We start from the raw sequence: 18,995 nt of genomic DNA, 5'->3' as shown, positions 1-18,995 counted from the left end.
CAGCTGAACACTTAGGTGTACACCACCCTGAGATGAGGCTCACCAGCCTCCTCAACAACAGAACACAATCTTCCACATCTGCAGCTGGTCAAAGGCTCACTGTAACCAAGGAGGATGATCCTGTCACCCAGAGCAACTGAGGCGAGTCCTACAGACTGAAGCTAGTGATCATTATTATATAGTCATCACAGTCACCATTCCAACAGATTACCAAGTAAATCACAGTAAAAACATAATCTTTTAATTCTACATCATTTTGATATGACATTTATGTTGAGGAGATCGGTCGTGTGACAGCGTAACCGTTATGAATGTGCGTCTTGTCCTGCAGCAGAACTCGGGCGTCAGACCTCGAGCGTATAGACCTCGGGCCCCTGCAGCTGCCTTGCGGCTGAACGCGGACATTCTCAGAGGTCTCGGTCTTTGGATCGTTTAGAGCAGTTCAGTTCCCTTTCCAAAGCTCTCAATTCCAAAGCTGTCTGTTTATCCACTCACTCACAACTCAATTCAAACACATCAATGTAGCAACATCTCTACATGCTTTCATTATGTCCCCGTGTCTCTAAAAAAATAAACCAGAAACTCTAACCACCATTACCATTCTAGTACACACTCACACAAACACACACTCTCTCTCTCTCTCTCTCTCTCTCTCTCTCTCTCTCTCTAACCCTATCTCCACCTCCCTCACACACTCCCCTCCCCCACCATCATGTATTCTTTAACTCCTTCACTCAAGCTCGGCGATGAGCACCATCATGGCCACTCCGAACAGCAGCGCCAAGATCTCCATCAGTGACTGGCCTGCACTGGAGCGGCCAGCCAGCAGTTCTGGAAGCACAGTTACTGTGGCAATGTAAATGAAGCCCCCTGCTGTGAAGGGGAGGATCCAGGTCATGGCAGCCACGCCCACACCCTCAGCCAATAGAGAGCTGGCAGTGCCAGCCAATGCACCAATGGCAGTGAGGAGCTGAAGACACATGGCCTAAAATGGCAGGAATCAAGAGGATGAGAGAAACATAAGAAAACGCACCAAACAGTCCACAAAACCTGCAAACCTACTCACTGTGAATGACCAGAGAAGCACTACACACTGTGCGTAGTACACGAAAAGAACCAATCATCACACTCGGAAGGGCCTTACCTTCCTCTTGGTGCATCCTGATTGGACAAGGATGGCAAAGTCTCCAATCTCATGTGGCACTTCATGCAAGAGGATGGTGATGGTGGTCACCATGCCAACCATTGGTCCTACCAGGAAGGAGGCTCCAATAGCCAAACCGTCCGTGAAATTGTGTGTGAAATCAGCAGCCAGGTTCAGATAACCAGACACCTTAATGTCTACAGAGAGACAGGGGAAGAGAGAGAGTGAGAGTGTGTGAGTGCGAAACAGTGTGTGCGTGCAAGCGAGCGTGCGTGTGTGTGTGTGTATCAGAATAAGGTTAAGTAAGATCATCTCACATTTCCTTCACGTTTGTAGTCCTCTCACCTGAGTGTGAGTGTGTATCCTCTCACTCAAGTGTGCGTGCGTGTGGGTGTCCTCTCACCAGAGTGTGCGTGCGTGTGTGTGTGTCTTCTCACCTGAGTGTGTGTGTCCTCTCACCTGAGCACTGCTGCTTGCCTTTCTTGGTCTTCTTCTCTTTCTTCTTCACCTCTTCCTTCTCCTCCTCTCCACTACTGCTCTTCACCTTCGGTGCTGCTGGGAGACCAAAACCATTCAAACATTTAAAGTGGAAACCCCGAGTACCACAGCACACTGCATCTAGACGACTCTCAAGCACAGCACACTGCAGCTACACAACTCTCAACCACAGCACACTGCAGCTACACGACTCTCAACCACAGCACACTGCAGCTACACGACTCTCAACCACAGCACACTGCAGCTACACGATTCTTCAAGTAGATAAAAAAATGCAAATAAATATTGTTATTGCCATCATCACTATGTAATTACAAAAACAAAGCGATGTTGATAATGAGTTAAAAAGGTAAACTGCCCCTGGCCAGACGGCTCCTACCGTGGGAGTGTGAGTGGGCGTGTCCTCCCTTTAACAGACGCACCAACTTCTCCACCACCAGAAACGCCACGATGCCTCCCAGAACCCACAGACCCACACACATCATGTGACTATGAGCTGCACCTGCAGAAGGTGAAGGTGTGCACACACACACACACACACACACAAATGGGTCAGAATTATGCCAACATCATCTGTTGCTCACACAGTGTAACCAATCACGTACCATGAGAGTGGCCATGTGACTGCTCACTGTCATGTGAGTGGCTGTGGCCCTCATTACCCTGGTGCGAGTGGGGTTCTGTTAAGGAGCGAAAATAAGCCATTACATAGTCAGACCCAACAGGACATTTACTGCATTCAAGATGAGTGTGTGTGTGTGTGTGTGTATTAAACCAGAGTGTGGGGGATCAGGTGTAGTGTGTGTGGGTGGGGGTGTGTGTACTAACCCAGAGCATGGGGGATCAGGTGCAGGAAGGCATCTCCAAGCAGCCCCCCGGAGGCGAAGCTAAGCAGAACCTTCAGCAGGTTCTGGTGCTGGTCAGTGTTTGACTGCACCGGGATGAGGAAGAGGATGAGGAAGGGCGCAGCACTGATCAGCAGAGTGGCCCCTATTGCCTAAAACCAGTTACAACCAGACCACAAACAAACTGCTCAGAGCAGATCTTGTGAAGAAACTTATGAAGTAAAAATGTAAGGTTGATTTCAAAGTTTTAGATGGATAGATGGTTTTAAATGGATGGATACATCTAAGGTACGTTTCATCATACCTGCAATAAAAATATCTTAGTATGATCAATGTTTTAGACGTTAATGATGACACACAAATAATTTCAAAACTAATCAGCAATTCGGATTCACTGCAGATCTGCCATGTTCTTCCATGGTCTTCTGCATTGTGAAGAAGCTGGCCATGCTGCACAGACCAGGGAATGTGGACCCTGGATCAGACCCTGCAGATGGGGACACAGCTCTGCACTTTATGTTCAGAGTTTCTGTACAACTGGAAGCACCAATAAGTCAAACTAAAGGGGTACAGTTGAAAAGTGATGCAGAGATGAGCAGGACCAACTACTGGCTGTTAGACGCTCAGGGCCCCATAGAGAGGAGCTCTATATGATCGCGTCAGAAGAAGCTTGACTTGGAGAGAAATGCTCATCTTCTCCCAGCTGATGTACAGATCTGCACACGTCTGTATGATAGACAGCAGCTGCTACACTTTAAACTAGAGAGCAAGATGATGAGTGCTCAAGGATATTTCCACTGATGTTTGGGACACCAGGAGCTTCTGAGCAGGCAAAGACATCCTGCATGTGTATGTTTACCAATGCATGTGTTTTCCCAGGACCATGTAGAACAGCATGACAACACACTGCACCGCCCCTAGATGGCAGTATTACTACATTTTTACTTTTGTTTGGCAAGGAAAAGTGAGGAAAAAAAAACGCAAGTTCAAAATGGCTGCCATCTTCAGGCCATGAGAGAACAGTGGAGTTCCAACCTGTTAATGTGCAGGATGACTCAGTCTGGACTCATTCACTTTGGGTGAAGTGAAGCTACTTTCATCTTATTGCTACCTAAATATCCTTAAAGTAATAATTCCAGCCACTATAAGAAATATGAGAACTAATGAACTTGGTTTCCATGGAAAAATTGAGATTTCATATTTGAGACATGATGTTTATGCCAGAAAGCACATTATACCAAATTAAACACATCATTAATAAGTGAACAGCTGTTCTCTGAAAACTCACAGCAACAGAACCACATGTGATATAGTTAGATCCAGCAAAGCTGCTTCAAATACAGGTCATGTGTGTCTGCATCAGACCAGAGCAACACACCACCAAACCCAAAATAATGTGTCTGAGAACTCTGACCAGAACTTCTGTGATAGTGCTGATGAATTACAGCATTTATGTGATTTAACAAATCAGCACATTGGGCCCTGCTGAATCGGGCCCTTGTGGGTGCAGTCAGACAGGCAGTTTTATACGGATCACACCTTTATTCAGAGGACTCAGATGAATGTGTCTCATCAGCATGGTGGTGTGCGATATGACGACTGGGCAGGCCGAGTCATTATTACTGTGATTGTTTTACCTGCATCCACAGCTCGAGTGTGCTCTGTCTCTCCACCCTCACCCCATCACCACCACGACGACTTGGGGAGTGACCTTGGGAGTGGGCGTGACCGTGGCCATGGGCGTGCCCATGACCGTGGTCATGGGCGTGTCCGTGCCCGTGGTCATGGGCGTGTCCGTGCCCGTGGTCATGGGCGTGTCCGTGCCCGTGGTCATGGGCGTGTCCGTGGCCATGGTGAAACTCCTGCTCAGAAGGTTCATTTGCTTCTGCACTCCACTTGCTTGCACCATGAAACATCTTCACACCACCATGGGAGTGTCCATGGAAACCATCGTCACCGTGAGAATGCCCGTGCTGGTGTTCGTGATGATCGTGCCCGTGTCCATGTGAATGAGCGAGGGCTAGCCCAAAAGCTAACAGCACCATAGACAGGGGAACCGCCCTCATTTCACCTGGACGTGAAAGAAAATGAGCCTATTATCGACCTAATTCCTAACAATCAAAACACTTCCTAGTGAAACAAAGCAAAGTACAGAACTTCACAACAGTCACCGGAGGCCGGACACCCAGAAGCAGTGACTGGACCGGACAAATGTCTACATCTATCACGAACAAATACATTATTAACTTCAGCAATAAATACAATTCTAACCGCTTTTAAAACCCAATAAACCCCCATGGTTTGCGCATCCTGGGGTGTAATGCAACAGGGGCCGATATCCAGGCGCTCCTCGGTTTCTCAGTAAAGTCATGCTGGAGATGAATGAAATGCCAAACGCAGCGTGTGGTTATCTGGCTTCATCCTGCAAGCCTCACACCTGGGCTTACTTCACTGCACAAGAGTTGAGGACTACAGACGACTAACCGAGCACAGGGGAGTTATAATAGATGAGTGACTCCGGTCATTCTCGTGGTGAAGGTCTCTTTCAGCAGTCTCACTGCTTCATAACGTGGACAGCCGTTTTCTGCCCGCTTCATTCAAACAGTGCTGCTACGGTGGCTACATACATTAGCTCGCCAGGAGCTTAAAGTATTAGGATCGTCCAAGGTGCGACTACCAGGGATTATAGCTAGCTCTGGCCATCTGTGTACCGCCTACCCCCGCGGAGCAGGTGAACACAGACCGGTAACATCCACCGCACACACGGGGACACGGATTCTGCACATCCGGCTAAGTTAAAGCTAGCTCGCTAACTATGTATCCTAGCTAGTTGGCTAAATAAGCGTTGATAATCAACAAACTGCTTCTTTACGACGAAGTGTGATATACTCACCCGTTTGCTGGATTGCGTAATTTCTACACTTATAAACAATAATCTCAAATCTGCTGTGAAGCAGCTGATCATATGATGCTCTGCCTCTCAAACCTACGTGGCATGTGGTCAAGGGAGAGAAATCTCGCGAGAATTCACGCATAGAGTCTCAATAAGCGCGTGCGTGTAAACAGATCATCTCCAATGCGCGTGGAGATCTTGACGCTGTGCTGTGTGCACGTGATGTTGCAGGTCGCGGTGTGAATTCTCCCTGCAAGCACAATATTGAAAAAATATTTAAAAAGAGACAAGTAGGGGACGAGGAGGTACAGTTGCGCAATTGTTGAATATTTGACACAAACGTACTGCGCTCCTGTTGCTTTTTAACAATATTGATTCACTGGAAGTTCAACTCTTGTAACCGTTATCGACAATTGAACCGATATTTAGGCTACATTTGGCTACTGTCTACAAAAATTACTGCTCCCTTATAGTCTTCGCTTTTGTTTGAGTCTGGTGTGCAGCAAATATGTTTGAGTTTTACAAATGCGCTGGACAGTTGTACCTAGTAACAGTTACATTTTATGCCAAGACACCGGATAGACAGCAGACATTAAATTACAGTTATAATGTATGCTAGACACAGTGCGACGGCAGAGGAGTAAACGCCCACAGCACACGGAGCCACATGTTTGCTCATAATTGTCTGTTTCTCCGCGAGATGCAAGAAAGGTAAACAACGAGACTGGTCCCAGGCTGCAGTCACGAGTGCCTCCTTGTGATATTTGGTGTATTAAACTAAAGACGGAAAGGTTTTCACTCATGCATTTGTAAACCCTAAGTTACATTTCTTTTCTCTCTCTCTCTCTGTTAGAATAATCTATTTTGCATATACTCACTGGCCCATTTTTCAAGTTGCACCAGTCTTATCATCCTAAAAAAAATTTTTTTTAATGTTCACTGTAGAAAACAGCAAGGATGACTCGCCTTTCTGGTTTTATATACACTGCCTGGCCAAAAAAAAGGTTTCCACCTGGATTTAACTAAGCAAACAGGTACAAGGCTCCATTGTAAATGTGCCATATTTTGTCAATTGTGATTTCTTTCACTGCAATCAAAATTTGTCCTCCGCTTTTTACCCATCTGTGCAGTTAGAACACACACACACACACACACACACTAGCGTACTAGGGGGCTGTGGATCACACATGCCCAGAGCGGTGGGCAGCCTTAGCCCGGCGCCCGGGGAGCAGTTGGGGTTAGGTGCCTTGCTCAAGGGCACCTCAGTCATGGCCTCAGGTCTAGGAATCGAACCCACAACCCTCCGGTCACAAGACCACTACCCTACTACCAGGCCATGACTGCCCCATTGGATTTTTATTGGATAATTAAAAAAAAAAAAAAAGATGTCAATCTGTTTGAGAAGGGTCAAATCATTGTCATGCATCAAGCAGAGAAAATATCTAAGATTGCAGAAACTACTAAAATTGGGTAAAGAACTGTTCGATGCACTATTTAAAACGGGAAGGATGGGGTCATGATCGCTGAATCAAATAGAAGAAAGCCAACTGTAGAACTCAGGGCTGTGTTTAATAGTGAAGGTAAGAACATTTCCACACTCACGATGCGACAGGAACTCAAGGGACTGGGACTGAACAGCTGTGTAGCTGAAAACCACTAATCAGTGAGGCTAACTGGAGAAAGGCTTGAATTTGCTAGGGAGCATAAAGATTGGACTCTGGAGCAATGGAAGTTCATGTGGTCTGATGAGTCCAGACTGCCCCTGTTCCAGAGTGATGGTCATCAGGGTAAGAGGAGGGGCAGGTGAAGTGATGCTCCCATCATGCCTAGTGCACAGATCCGGCCCTGACCAACGTGGTGCCCTAGGCGAGATTTTGGTTGGTTCCCCCTGCATCATCATTCATCGGGTTGATTGTATCAGTATTAAAGAAACAAATAAAAAGCAAATGAATAATAAATATTACCGTATAATGAGAAATAAATATAAAGGTGTTGCACAAAAAATATTTTAAAACTATTTTACATAAAGTAGTGCAGAGAACTTTTAAATATTAATAATAAAAAAATAAAAATCCAAATACCATCAGTGCAATTTACCTAATGCAACATTGTAATTGTTTCAAATGCAATGAACAGAGGAGCAAATGTGTGTTTTAATATATATTTATTTTAAAACTTGCTAAGCTAAGCTAATAATTGCACCTACTAAGATTGGGCAGTATGATGACAGTATTGTAAAATTGTGGCAGTATATTGACCACGTGACGTGACGCAACGTGCCAAATATGTATTTTGAAAAATGGGGCATTTAAGAGATTTTGCCCATCCATTAAAAAGATCTGCAGGAGGGGTCAGCAGTTGGAGGTCACTGATTGGTTATAGAGCGGCAGTTTTCACTAAGCCACAATGACGATGAGTGTTAGTTCTCAAGCGAGCTGGTTTCAAAGAAAAACACCACTGCTACAGATTGGCAGCATTTTGGATTCGTTTTAAATAAAAAGGGAGATCCAGCAAACCTATATGAGTCAGTGTGCAAGATCTGTTTACAATAATTCTCCGGCAAATATGGAAACAAATCAAACATGCATGCATAACCAGTGATGTCAGTAACGCGTTACTCTAATCTTACCACTTTTTTCGGTAACGAGTAATATAACGCGCTACTATTTCCAGTCCAGTAATCAGATTAAAGTTACTTATCCAAATAACTGTGCGTTACTATTTATATTTTCCCTAGTAAAATATATATTTTTGCTTTCTTCTTGGCTCAGTTCTACTTTTGCGTCTGACCGTAGCGCTCGACTCCGCACGCTGCGCGCGACCCTGTGAGAGCGCGAGCACGTTTTACAAGTCATTCTGTGCAGTGTCCTCCTGTAACGATATGTGGTAGTATAAAGAAACACCCCTCAAAAACAGGGGAAGGAACATTTACCTGACCAATTTTAATGTTGCTTTGTGTTCCACGTTTGAAAAGTGCTGGAATTTTGACTAACGTCGCCTACTTTAAAATGCTTGAAATTGTAATGGTATTTCGTTTCACTATGGAGCTATTATAGTGTCACCAGAACCTGAACCTGAAATCATTATCACTTGAAAAAACAGTCTTACGAGTTCAGGATGCTGTTTAACGATTATGTCGGGAGCCGCTCGGCTGACAATCTAGACCAGGCATACTCAACTAAATTTGTCCGCGGTCCAATTTTGGCAGATACCTGTGCCCTGAGGTCCGGTGCGGCGGGGGTGGCGAACGCAAGTTGTTGAGCGGGGGGGGGGGGGGGGGGGGGGTGCGAACGGTGGAGGCGTTTATACTTTCGCGAGCGTCACTGCAGTGTTCTCCGAAACGATAGGCGTTTTGTCCGAAACGATATGTGGTAGAAACACCCCTCAAAACAGGGGAATGAACATTTACCTGACCAATTTTAATGTTGCTATATGTTTCAGGTTTGAAAAGTGCTGGAAAAGTGCGAACGGTGGAGGCGTTTATACTTTCGCGAGCGTCACTGCAGTGTTCTCCGAAACGATAGGCGTTTTGTCCGAAACGATATGTGGTAGAAACACCCCTCAAAACAGGGGAATGAACATTTACCTGACCAATTTTAATGTTGCTATATGTTTCAGGTTTGAAAAGTGCTGGAATTTAGGTTAAAGTACTTTAAAATGCTTGAAATTGTAACTACTTGGTTTCACAACAAATAGCTGTCTGACTGAATAGTTCTCTTGTATTAGGTTAACAAATACGAGCCTCTTGTAATTCCAGGACGAAACATGAGAGAACGTGAAGACGTGAAGATTGGGCGTTTTTTAAATAAACAACCATTAAATAATGTGATAAAAAGCGAATTATTTCGAGTATATGTATAAATATTTAACGTAATTATGTTTAACATGCTGGGAAATATTGAAATGGACCTTCAAAGTGACGTACAAGTGCTTTAATTCCACCTTATAAAGGTGTATGAACCCTGAAAACGTGACTTTGTTCATTGCGTTGAAGCGCGGCGCGAAGTTACAAAATTCGAGAGGTGCACGACCTCTCGAACCGACAGCGCGCGAGGCACTTGCGCACCCGCGGAGCCACAGCGATTACGTCATTTTTGCCGCGCGGACCTTCGCGCCGCTCGCGAAGCGTCAACCAGGCAGGCTTGTTGTTGAGCGGGGGGTGGCGAACGTAAGTTGTTGAGCGGGGGTGGCAAACGTAACACTCGTGACGGAGTGTTTTTTCAATAGCCCTGAAATAAATGCTACGGTTTTGTTTTGGTCCGTATCCAGTTAATCAGGAATGAGATTGGGTCCGGACAGGACTGCGTTCGGGTCCGGATCCGGACCGCGGTCCGCCAGTTGAGTACCCCTGATCTAGACTAACAATATAAACCAATACAAAGCGAAATATACTACAAATTGCATAAATACTAAATGCGATGCCATTCGTTCGCAGAGGTTTAAATGACGCTGATGGCGTGTAGGAACATTCACTGATAACCATACATCTATAATAATAAACCCTTTAAATTTAGTGCTGTCGTTAACGGTCTACCACTGTAGATTCACGTACCCTCCTATAATCTTAATTCGACGTTATCGCTAAACAGTATTCTGAACTAGTAATATAGAGGTGTGTAGCTGGATGTCGGCTAGTATTTCACTCAACATAATTTTTAAACAAAAGTTATCAACCATTTTCATTTCAACAAATGGCGATTCGGAGCTCGTCGGGATGATTTTAAGCGAGTGGCCGATACGCAGAGTCACCCAAGAGTCTTTAGATGTCTGTCAGCAGAGGCAGGCGGCGTTTCTGGACAACGGAGACCACAGTCACGCAGCACTGGTCACACTAAGTGCCACGATTATGTGGTAGCTGCCACAAGGTGCCATTTCTGGGTGGCACAGTGGTCACTTTCGTGCTGCTTACATGCTACTTACACGCCAAACAGGGACCGCACTCTTACAGGAAATTTAGCAGAAAGACGCGCGGCTTAATGACCTCTGATATGTTTTGTGATTGGCCAGATGCAGTTCGATTAGCTCTGAGTTTGTTTGCTCATCCTACGTATCCCGGATGAACCGCATTTCAACCTGAACCTGAATTTCAACCCGAACCTGAATTACGACCCGAACCTGAATTTCGACCCAAACCTGAATTACGACCCGAACCTGAATTTTGACCCGAACCTGAATTGCGACCCGAACCTGAATTGCGACCCGAACCTGAATTTCGACCTGAACCTGAATTTTAACTCGAATTTTTGCATACCTGCGAGGATTTTACAGACTGTATTTTCAAGTGATAATGATTTCAGGTTCAGGTTCTGGTGACACTATAATAGCTCCATACATAAACGTAATGTCAGGAGATACTGTAGCGACTCCTACTCCTCACGGCGAGTCTTGCCCTTTAAGTGACACTGGGGGGCGGAGCCTGCGTGCGCCAGGGTTGCGTTATCAATAAAGTTTCCCTCCTTGGGATTTTTGGATTAAGCAGTTTCTGCCTCGGTTACCGAACCTGCTTCAATACATTGTTACTGTTAAAAATGCACTGCCAATAAAGTGAGTATTGGAAAAATTTATTTTGCTGCTGAATGTAACTACTAAAGTAACTTGTAATCTAACGTAGTTACTTTTAAAATCAAGTAATATGTAACGTAACTAAGTTACTTTTAAAAGGAGTAATCAGTAATCAGTAATCGGAAAACTTTCTCAAGGTAACTTAGCCATCACTGTGCATAACCCTGGTGGACGCGGGTTGTTATTGTAATAATAATTAATTTAACTCCTATTATTAAACAATTAAATTATGATTATGTGAACTTTGCTTATTTTCACATTTATTAATTGTTCGTTTGTAAAAAAAAAAAAAAAAAAAAAAAAAAACACATGCACGCGAGCACCCCCCTGTACAGACGGCGTTCCTAGCATTTGCTTATATTGCCTAATAGAAGGGCTGGCCCTGTCAGTGCTTACTGCACACACCTGAGGGGGCGGGGCTACAATCAGGGGGTGCTGCAGATGGTCAGGTCTGGTATGTGCGCAAAAACTGAGGTCAGCTGACGACCTGAATATACTGAATGACCAAGTTATTCCATCAGTGGATTTTTCTTCCCTGTTGGCACGGGCATGTTCCAAGATGACAATGCCAGGATTCATCAGACTTGAATTGTGAAAGAGAGCAGGAGACATCATGTCACACATGGATTGGCCACCAGACCTGAACCCCATCGAGAATCTTTGGGCTGTGGACAAGGTTTTGAGCAGCAGTCAGATTCTACCATCATCACAGCAAGATCTTTGTGAAAAATTAATGCAACACTGGATTGAAATAAATCTTATGACAGGGCAGAAGCTTATTGAAACAATGCCACAGCGAATGCCATATTTAAAGCTAAAGGCGGTCCAATGAAATGTTAGAGTGTGTGATCTTTTTTTTTTGGAGGTGACTCCCGGCAGTGTATTCTTGCTATACATTTAAGCAGGGCCATATATTACTTTTCTGGATTAGTTTAACTTGTTATGAAATTAATGTTTTCCTCATTTTTTAAATGTATCTATTTTATATTCCATATATTTAAAATATTTTTTCTCAGGTACAGTTTACAGTTTAACTAATATCAGTAATCTTTAATTACTTGAGCATTTCTTTGATTTTGGATCTATTGAGCATTACTTACTGACAGAGGTGGGACCAAGTCAGTGTTTTGCAAGTCTCAAGTAAGTCCAAGTCTTTATCCTCAAGTCCCGAGTCAAGTCTCAAGCAAAGTCTGAAACTTGGAATTTCAAGTCCTTTCGAGTCTTTTTTTTTTTACAGGCACCAACGCTTTACGAATGCTACGCTGATGCGTTTCTTTACTCGTTTTGTTGGTGTCCGCCAGCCAAAAGATGACAGATCATTTACATTTTATCTTCTCTTAATTGCATAAATGTACTTAAACAAGAATGTTTCGTTACATCATTTTACACGAAAATAGCAAGCTTCATCGTAAGCAAGATGCTGTCATTACGAATGGTTCTTCTAAACATTTGGATAACATGTTTAAATATAAAAGACTAATAAAAGGTTAGGGTTATTTTTTCATTGTTTTCTGTTATTGTGGGGTCACGGTGTACTATTGTTACCTGGAGATTCAGTGGGGTCACATATTCTGATGGCTGCCGTCAGAATTGGTGACCCCAGTTAAAAAGGCTCACCTGTACATCCCATTCATGATTTCTTTGTTGGCTGCAATGGTGAGGGGATGGTAAATCTTGTTTAAGTACATTTATGTAATTAAGAGACGATAAATGTAAATATAAACATCTGTCATATTTTGGCTCGTGGACACCAACAAAACGAGTAAAGAAAGTGCATCAGCATAGTTTACGTAGCATTCGTAAAGCGTTTGTGCCTCTGAACAGAAACTGTGAAATAGTGCCCCCTGTGGTCACAAAACTCGACGGTCACAGAATCTGGTGTAACACCGGTCTGTGTCAGAAGGACGCAAATGAAATTAATGGGGCGCACTTTATAAATATTAATATGCGTTTTAAAATTTAGATTTGGGGTAAAAAAATCAAGTCTTTGCAAGTAAACAGGTTCAAGTCCAATTCAAGTCCCAAGTTATTGGTGTAAAAGTCCAAGTCAAGTCTAAGTCTCTGAATATTTTTTCAAGTCAAGTCAAAAGTCTTAATATTAATGACTCGAGTCTGACTCGAGTCCAAGTCATGTGACTCGAGTCCCCACCTCTGCTTACTGATTCGGCAAACAACTAAACTTCTACAAAAAAATACTGCTATAGTTTTACTTTCTATGTATTCTTTTTTTTGCATTGTATTTTTTTGCAAAGGAAGGGGGGACAGGGACACGTGTGTGCGTGAGGAAGAGGGGACAGAGACACGTGTGCGTGGTGAGGAGGGGACAGGGGCACGTATATACGTGAGGAGGAGGGGACAGGGACACGTGTGCGTGGGGAGGAGGGGACAGGGACACGTATATGCCTGAGGAGGAGGGGACAGGGACACGTGTGTGCGTGAGGAGGAGGGGACAGAGACACGTGTGCGTGGGGAGGAGGGGACAGGGACACGTATATGCGTGAGGAGGAGGGGACAGGGACACGTGTGTGTGGGGAGGAGGGGACAGAGACACGTGTGCGTGAGGAGGAGGGGACAGGGACACGTGTGTGCGTGAGGAGGAGGGGACAGAGACACGTGTGCGTGAGGAGGAGGGGACAGAGACACGTGTGCGTGGGGAGGAGGGGACAGAGACACGTGTGCGTGAGGAGGAGGGGACAGGGACACGTGTGTGCGTGAGGAGGAGGGGACAGGGACACGTATATGCGTGAGGAGGAGGGGACAGGGACACGTGTGTGTGGGGAGGAGGGGACAGTGACATGTGTGCGTGGGAAGGAGGGGACAGGGACACGTATATGCCTGAGGAGGAGGGGACAGGGACACGTGTGCGTGGGGAGGAGGGGACAGAGACACGTGTGCGTGGGGAGGAGGGGACAGGGACACGTATATGCGTGAGGAGGAGGGGACAGGGACACGTGTGCGTGGGGAGGAGGGGACAGGGACACGTATATGCCTGAGGAGGAGGGGACAGGGACACGTGTGTGTGGGGAGGAGGGGACAGAGACACGTGTGCGTGGGAAGGAGGGGACAGGGACACGTATATGCCTGAGGAGGAGGGGACAGGGACACGTGTGCGTGGGGAGGAGGGGACAGAGACACGTGTGCGTGGGGAGGAGGGGACAGGGACACGTATATGCCTGAGGAGGAGGGGACAGGGACACGTGTGTGCGTGAGGAGGAGGGGACAGAGACACGTGTGCGTGAGGAGGAGGGGACAGAGACACGTGTGCGTGGGGAGGAGGGGACAGGGACACGTGTGTGTGGGGAGGAGGGGACAGGGACACGTATATGCATGAGGAGGAGGGGACAGGGACATGTGTGTGTGTGAGGAGGAGGGGACAGAGACAGTCTGCTCGAGTGCTCCCTGGGCCTACTCTCCTCTCCTGTGGCCAGCCAGCTTATGTCTCATCCCCACGTGGCGCTCAGGGTGTGTGTGTGCGTGTGTGTGTGTCTCTGTCTTTGTGTGTCCTCGCAGCTCCAGCCCAGAGTCCTCCTGCTGGTGTGGAAAATATTGCCCTACAGTGGGAACTGAAAGTATTCAGACCTCTTTCTGAATTTTCACTCTTTGTTTCATTGCAGCCATTTGCTAAAATCAAAAAAGTTCATTTTATTTCTCATTAATGTACACTCAGCACAGAAAAAAACAGAAATGTAGACATTTTTGCAAATGTATTCAAAAAGAAAAACTGAAATATCACATTGTAACGTTTCACGGGGCGGGTGTGACGCAAACGCAGGTTTAGGAGATTTATTGGCGGAACCAAACACAGGCTAGACAAACACAACCACTAGGCACATGAGAATACGTAACAAATTACAAAACAACTAGACAGTAAAACAGAACCACAATAGATAGGACTAATCTGAACTAAACACGGAGACCAAACACACTCAGAACTTAACACGAAGACCAAATACAATAAACCGAAAGACAGAACTAGAATCAAGGAGGACTAAACAAACAAAAGGACCACGGAACCATGTAGGGATTGCTGCAACCTAAACAAGAAGCGTAGGGAAACCGACAGAAAACAAAACCTGAGGGACGCAACCTAAAGATAACAAGATAATATAACAGGGGGGCAGTCATGGCCTGGCGGTTAGGGAACTGGTCTTGTGACCGGAGGGTCGTGGGTTCGATTCCCAGACAGGCCATGACTGAGGTGCCCTTGAGCAAGGCACCTAACCCCAACTGCTCCCCGGGCGCCAGGGCTAGGGCTGCCCACCGCTCTGGGCACGTGTGATCCACAGCCCCCTAGTAACCACTAGTGTGTGTGTGTGTGTGTTCTGACTGCACAGATGGGTTAAAAGCGGAGGACAAATTTCGATTGGGGTGTAAAAATCACAATTGACAAAATATGGCACACACACAAAAATCCGACACCGAGGGGGACTATAGAGAACAAGGAGACTGAACAGCGAAGTGAAAACAAAACCAACACAGAGTAACACAAGGGCGTTAACGGACAGAGAAAACACGCAAGGGAAAAGACAAGGCAGAGCGAGGGGCAAGGAGTACTCACGACAATACAAACACACAAGGACAGACACGGAAGTGAAACACCACGGGGAATATATACACAGAGACAGGACGGTGAAACGAGACTCAGATGTGTGTACTAACGATAAGGGCGTGATAGACAGAGAGAGGAACGAATGGGAGCAGGGAGCTAGGCGGGACCAGGGAGGAGGGAGGGGCTGGACGTGACACACATTGTCAATGGTTCCTTTGGTGTTTCATCAGACTCCAGACTCCTGTCTCTAACAGAGATCATCAGCTTATGTATTTGATAATTATAAAGAATAAGTGAGAGTTCATTTGGCCTCTGAGAGGCCAAAACAAGAATCGTTGATCTACATGCTTTGTTTTTATACATGCATTTGTGTATGTTTGCATATAATATATAATGAGCTAAAGAGGGGCATCAAAAAGGCCAAACACCAATACAAGGAAAGGGTAGAAGAACACTTCTCCAACTCTGACCCCCGTAATCACTGATTACCGGACCATCAACACCTCCCCTCCCTCCTCTGATGTCCCTTTCCTTGACGAGCTTAACAATTTCTATGCTCGCTTTGAAAGAGGGAATACAACACCTTCAAAAAGGACATATGTGTCTGCAGATCACCAACCCCTCACTCTTTTTCCCACCGATGTAGGAGCGGCGCTGGGCAGGATTAAAGTCCACAAGGCTGTGGGTCCTGATGGCATCCCTGGACGTGTTCTCAGAGCGTGTTCTGAAGAGCTGGCAGGAGTGCTGACGGTTATATTCAACCTGTCCTTAGCTCATGCTGTGGTACCGAACTGCTTCAAAACCACCTCCATCGTCCCGATACTCAAAACCTCCAACCCAACAAGACTCAATGACTACCGCCCGGTAGCCCTCACCCCCATCATCACTAAGTGCTTCGAGCGGCTGGTCCTAGCACACCTCAAGTCTTGTCTACCACTCACACTAGACCCCCACCAATTTGCATACCACCAGAACAGAAGCACAGAGGATGCAGTCTCCATAGCACTGCATTCTGTTCTCTCACACCTGGACAATAAAAACACCTCCGTCAGAATGCTGTTCTTAGACTTTAGTTCAGCTTTCAACACAGTCATTCCCTCAAAACTCCTCACAAAACTCACAGACTTAGGCATCAGTTCCCACACCTGCAACTGGCTACTGGACTTCCTAACCAACCGACCCCAACATGTCCGGTTGGACAACCACTGTTCATCCACCATCATCATAAACACTGGTGTACCACAAGACTGTGTGTTGAATCCCTTCCTGTACTCCCTCTTCACCTATGACTGCAAACCTGTCGATGCTTCCAACGTCATCATTATGTTTGCAGATGACACCACGGTGATCGGCCTCATCAAAGACAGCGATGAGACTGCCTACAGGGAGGAGGTGGATTGTCTGGCTGAGTGGTGTGACACCAACAACCTCAAGCTGAACACTGAGAAAACCAAAGAGCTCATCGTGGACTTCAGAAGGAATGCTGACCCACATCCACCCATTCACATCAAGGGGACGGCTGTGGAGCGTGTGAACAGCTTCAAGTTCCTTGGCGTCCACATCTCTGAGGATCTCACTTGGATGACCAGCTGCTCCAAGCTGGTTAAAAAGCCCACCAGCGCCTCTTTTTTCTGAGGACTTTGAAAAAGAACCACCTGGCCTCAGACATCCTGGTGAACCTTTACCGCTGCACCATTGAGAGCATCCTGACCAACTGCATCACAGTATGGTATGGCTGCTGCTCTGCCACAGACCGGAAGGCGCTGCAAAGGGTGGTGAAAGTCGCCCAGCGCATCATTGGAGCACCACTTCCTGGCATAGAGGACATCTACAGGAAGCGGTGTATGAAAAGGGCTCGGAAAATAATCAAGGATCCCAGCCACCCAGCACACAAACTTTTTAACCTCATGCCCTCTGGGAGGCGTTACAGGAGCCTCCGGACTAAGACCACCAGGTACCGGAACAGTTTTTTTCCAAAAGCTGTCACACTCCTGAACTCTGCCTCCTGAATTCAACAATAACACTGGTCTGAACCCCAACACATATATTAAACACCACTGAACACTTTAAACATCACTACCAGTTCCCCGTATTTATATATACATACATATGTCCACCATAGTATATTGACTCTATACTCTATATACTCTGTATATTACTGTAATAACCTATACTACCTCAATAATCTGTATATTACATTTATCTGTAAATCATCTGTATAGTACATTCATAATCTTCATAAAACCTCATATTACACTTGTAACTGTATATTTTTCCCTATATAACATGCATAATCTGTATATTAACCCATATCCTGTATTTCTGTATTTCTACATTTCTATTTCTATTTTAACATATTTATATTTGGAATAAGCACTTCTGGATGGATGCAAACTGCATTTAGTTGCTTTGTACCTGTGACATATACAATGACAATAAATATATCTAATTGCATATAGATATCTATCTATATGCAAAAAAAAAAAACCAAGCACTAAATGTTCTCTTGGGTACAGATATAAACTACCTCATAAATTAGTTTAATTTAGACTTCAGTACTGTATTGATTTGCCAGAATAAGTGTTAGTTGTAAACACTACAATTACACAAAATATCCAGTATAACATACAGAGAAAGCAGGAAAGTCCCTGAAATCCACTCTAAGCCGTCTGCATGTGTGCATGTGTGTTAAAACACTAAAACAAGTCCTCGTTCTGGCCCTGATCTGGATAGGCCATGACATCCACGATGCCTGCTGCCTACCATTCTCTCCCGTCTCTTCTTCAAGTTCATCTGGACCCCCCCCCCACAACTCACACACACACACACACACACCTCTCATGACCTCTAAGCCACAGGCGGGAAGAGTGGCTTTTGTCCTGATGCAAATCATGAGTCCAATTCAGTATCACTTGATTCCATTACAGACATCTGCAGATTGAGCATCTGCTCCTAAACCGTATCCCCCCAACGCCCCCCAAACAACACAGCCGTCTGCCCTTAACCCCCTCCCCCCCAGACAGACCCTGTGACCCCATTGTGACCCTTGACCTGGGCGGCCCATCCTCCCACCGTGGACCCCTGGTGCCCTGCCACAGCCGGGCTGGACAAGAAGGCCCCGGGTTCAAGGTAAAGGGCTTCCTCTCCCCCTGTGCCCACCCCTCCCTAATCATATGCATCGCCCTTTTTCCATCTCTCATCACGTCTGTCCATAGCCTGACACACGCACACACACGTAAAGGACAGATGGGTTAAGGCGACACTGGGTTTCAAGCGCAGGGTCAGACCGTCTGAACGTTCTTTTGTTCAACAGATCCTGAATGTTTTGCCGCGTTCAGGGAAGTCAGGAACGGTCTGTGTGTCAGCAGGTGAAACTGAGCTGCTGCCGGACGTGAAGTGAAACCCCCAGGGACACTGCACACACCATTAGTACGTTTAGGCACAAAATAATGAATTTGTTGATTTCCCTGGACCACCATAGCCACCATAGTCACTACAAGATCA

General features: G+C 45.8%; 1 protein-coding gene across 2 annotated transcripts; it reads right to left on the bottom strand.

Moving 5' to 3' along the window:
* Positions 1-219: 219 nt before the first annotated feature.
* On the bottom strand, positions 220-5,570 carry slc39a7 (solute carrier family 39 member 7). 2 transcript variants are annotated; one of them, XM_077006303.1, is made up of 8 exons: positions 5,381-5,570; positions 4,125-4,558; positions 2,471-2,639; positions 2,248-2,322; positions 2,022-2,144; positions 1,604-1,699; positions 1,145-1,341; positions 220-985 (listed from the first exon to the last, which is right to left on the bottom strand). In XM_077006303.1, the coding sequence occupies exons 1-8, from the start codon at positions 5,520-5,522 to the stop codon at positions 731-733; spliced, it is 1,491 nt and encodes a 496-aa protein (XP_076862418.1). In that variant the 5' UTR covers positions 5,523-5,570; the 3' UTR covers positions 220-730. The 2 variants fall into 2 exon arrangements, with proteins under 2 accessions (XP_076862418.1, XP_076862419.1); XM_077006304.1 differs by having other exon boundaries at positions 1,604-1,696; positions 5,381-5,569.
* Between the last annotated feature and the right edge of the window lie 13,425 nt (positions 5,571-18,995).

The sequence above is a fragment of the Brachyhypopomus gauderio genome, chromosome 5, assembly GCF_052324685.1.
Source record: "Brachyhypopomus gauderio isolate BG-103 chromosome 5, BGAUD_0.2, whole genome shotgun sequence".
In the NCBI taxonomy this organism is placed as follows: domain Eukaryota; kingdom Metazoa; phylum Chordata; class Actinopteri; order Gymnotiformes; family Hypopomidae; genus Brachyhypopomus; species Brachyhypopomus gauderio.
This window is presented reverse-complemented; position numbering and strand designations above follow the sequence as displayed.

Excerpts from the sequence above, each read along its gene's own strand:
- slc39a7 (XM_077006303.1), bottom strand. The coding sequence starts at position 5,522 with ATGCGTGAATTCTCGCGAGATTTCTCTCCCTTGACCACATGCCACGTA. Across the intron at positions 2,145-2,247 it reads GTCACATGGCCACTCTCATG|GTGCAGCTCATAGTCACATG; the intron begins GTACGTGATTGG and ends CACCTTCTGCAG. Across the intron at positions 986-1,144 it reads CAGGATGCACCAAGAGGAAG|GCCATGTGTCTTCAGCTCCT; the intron begins GTAAGGCCCTTC and ends CTGCCATTTTAG.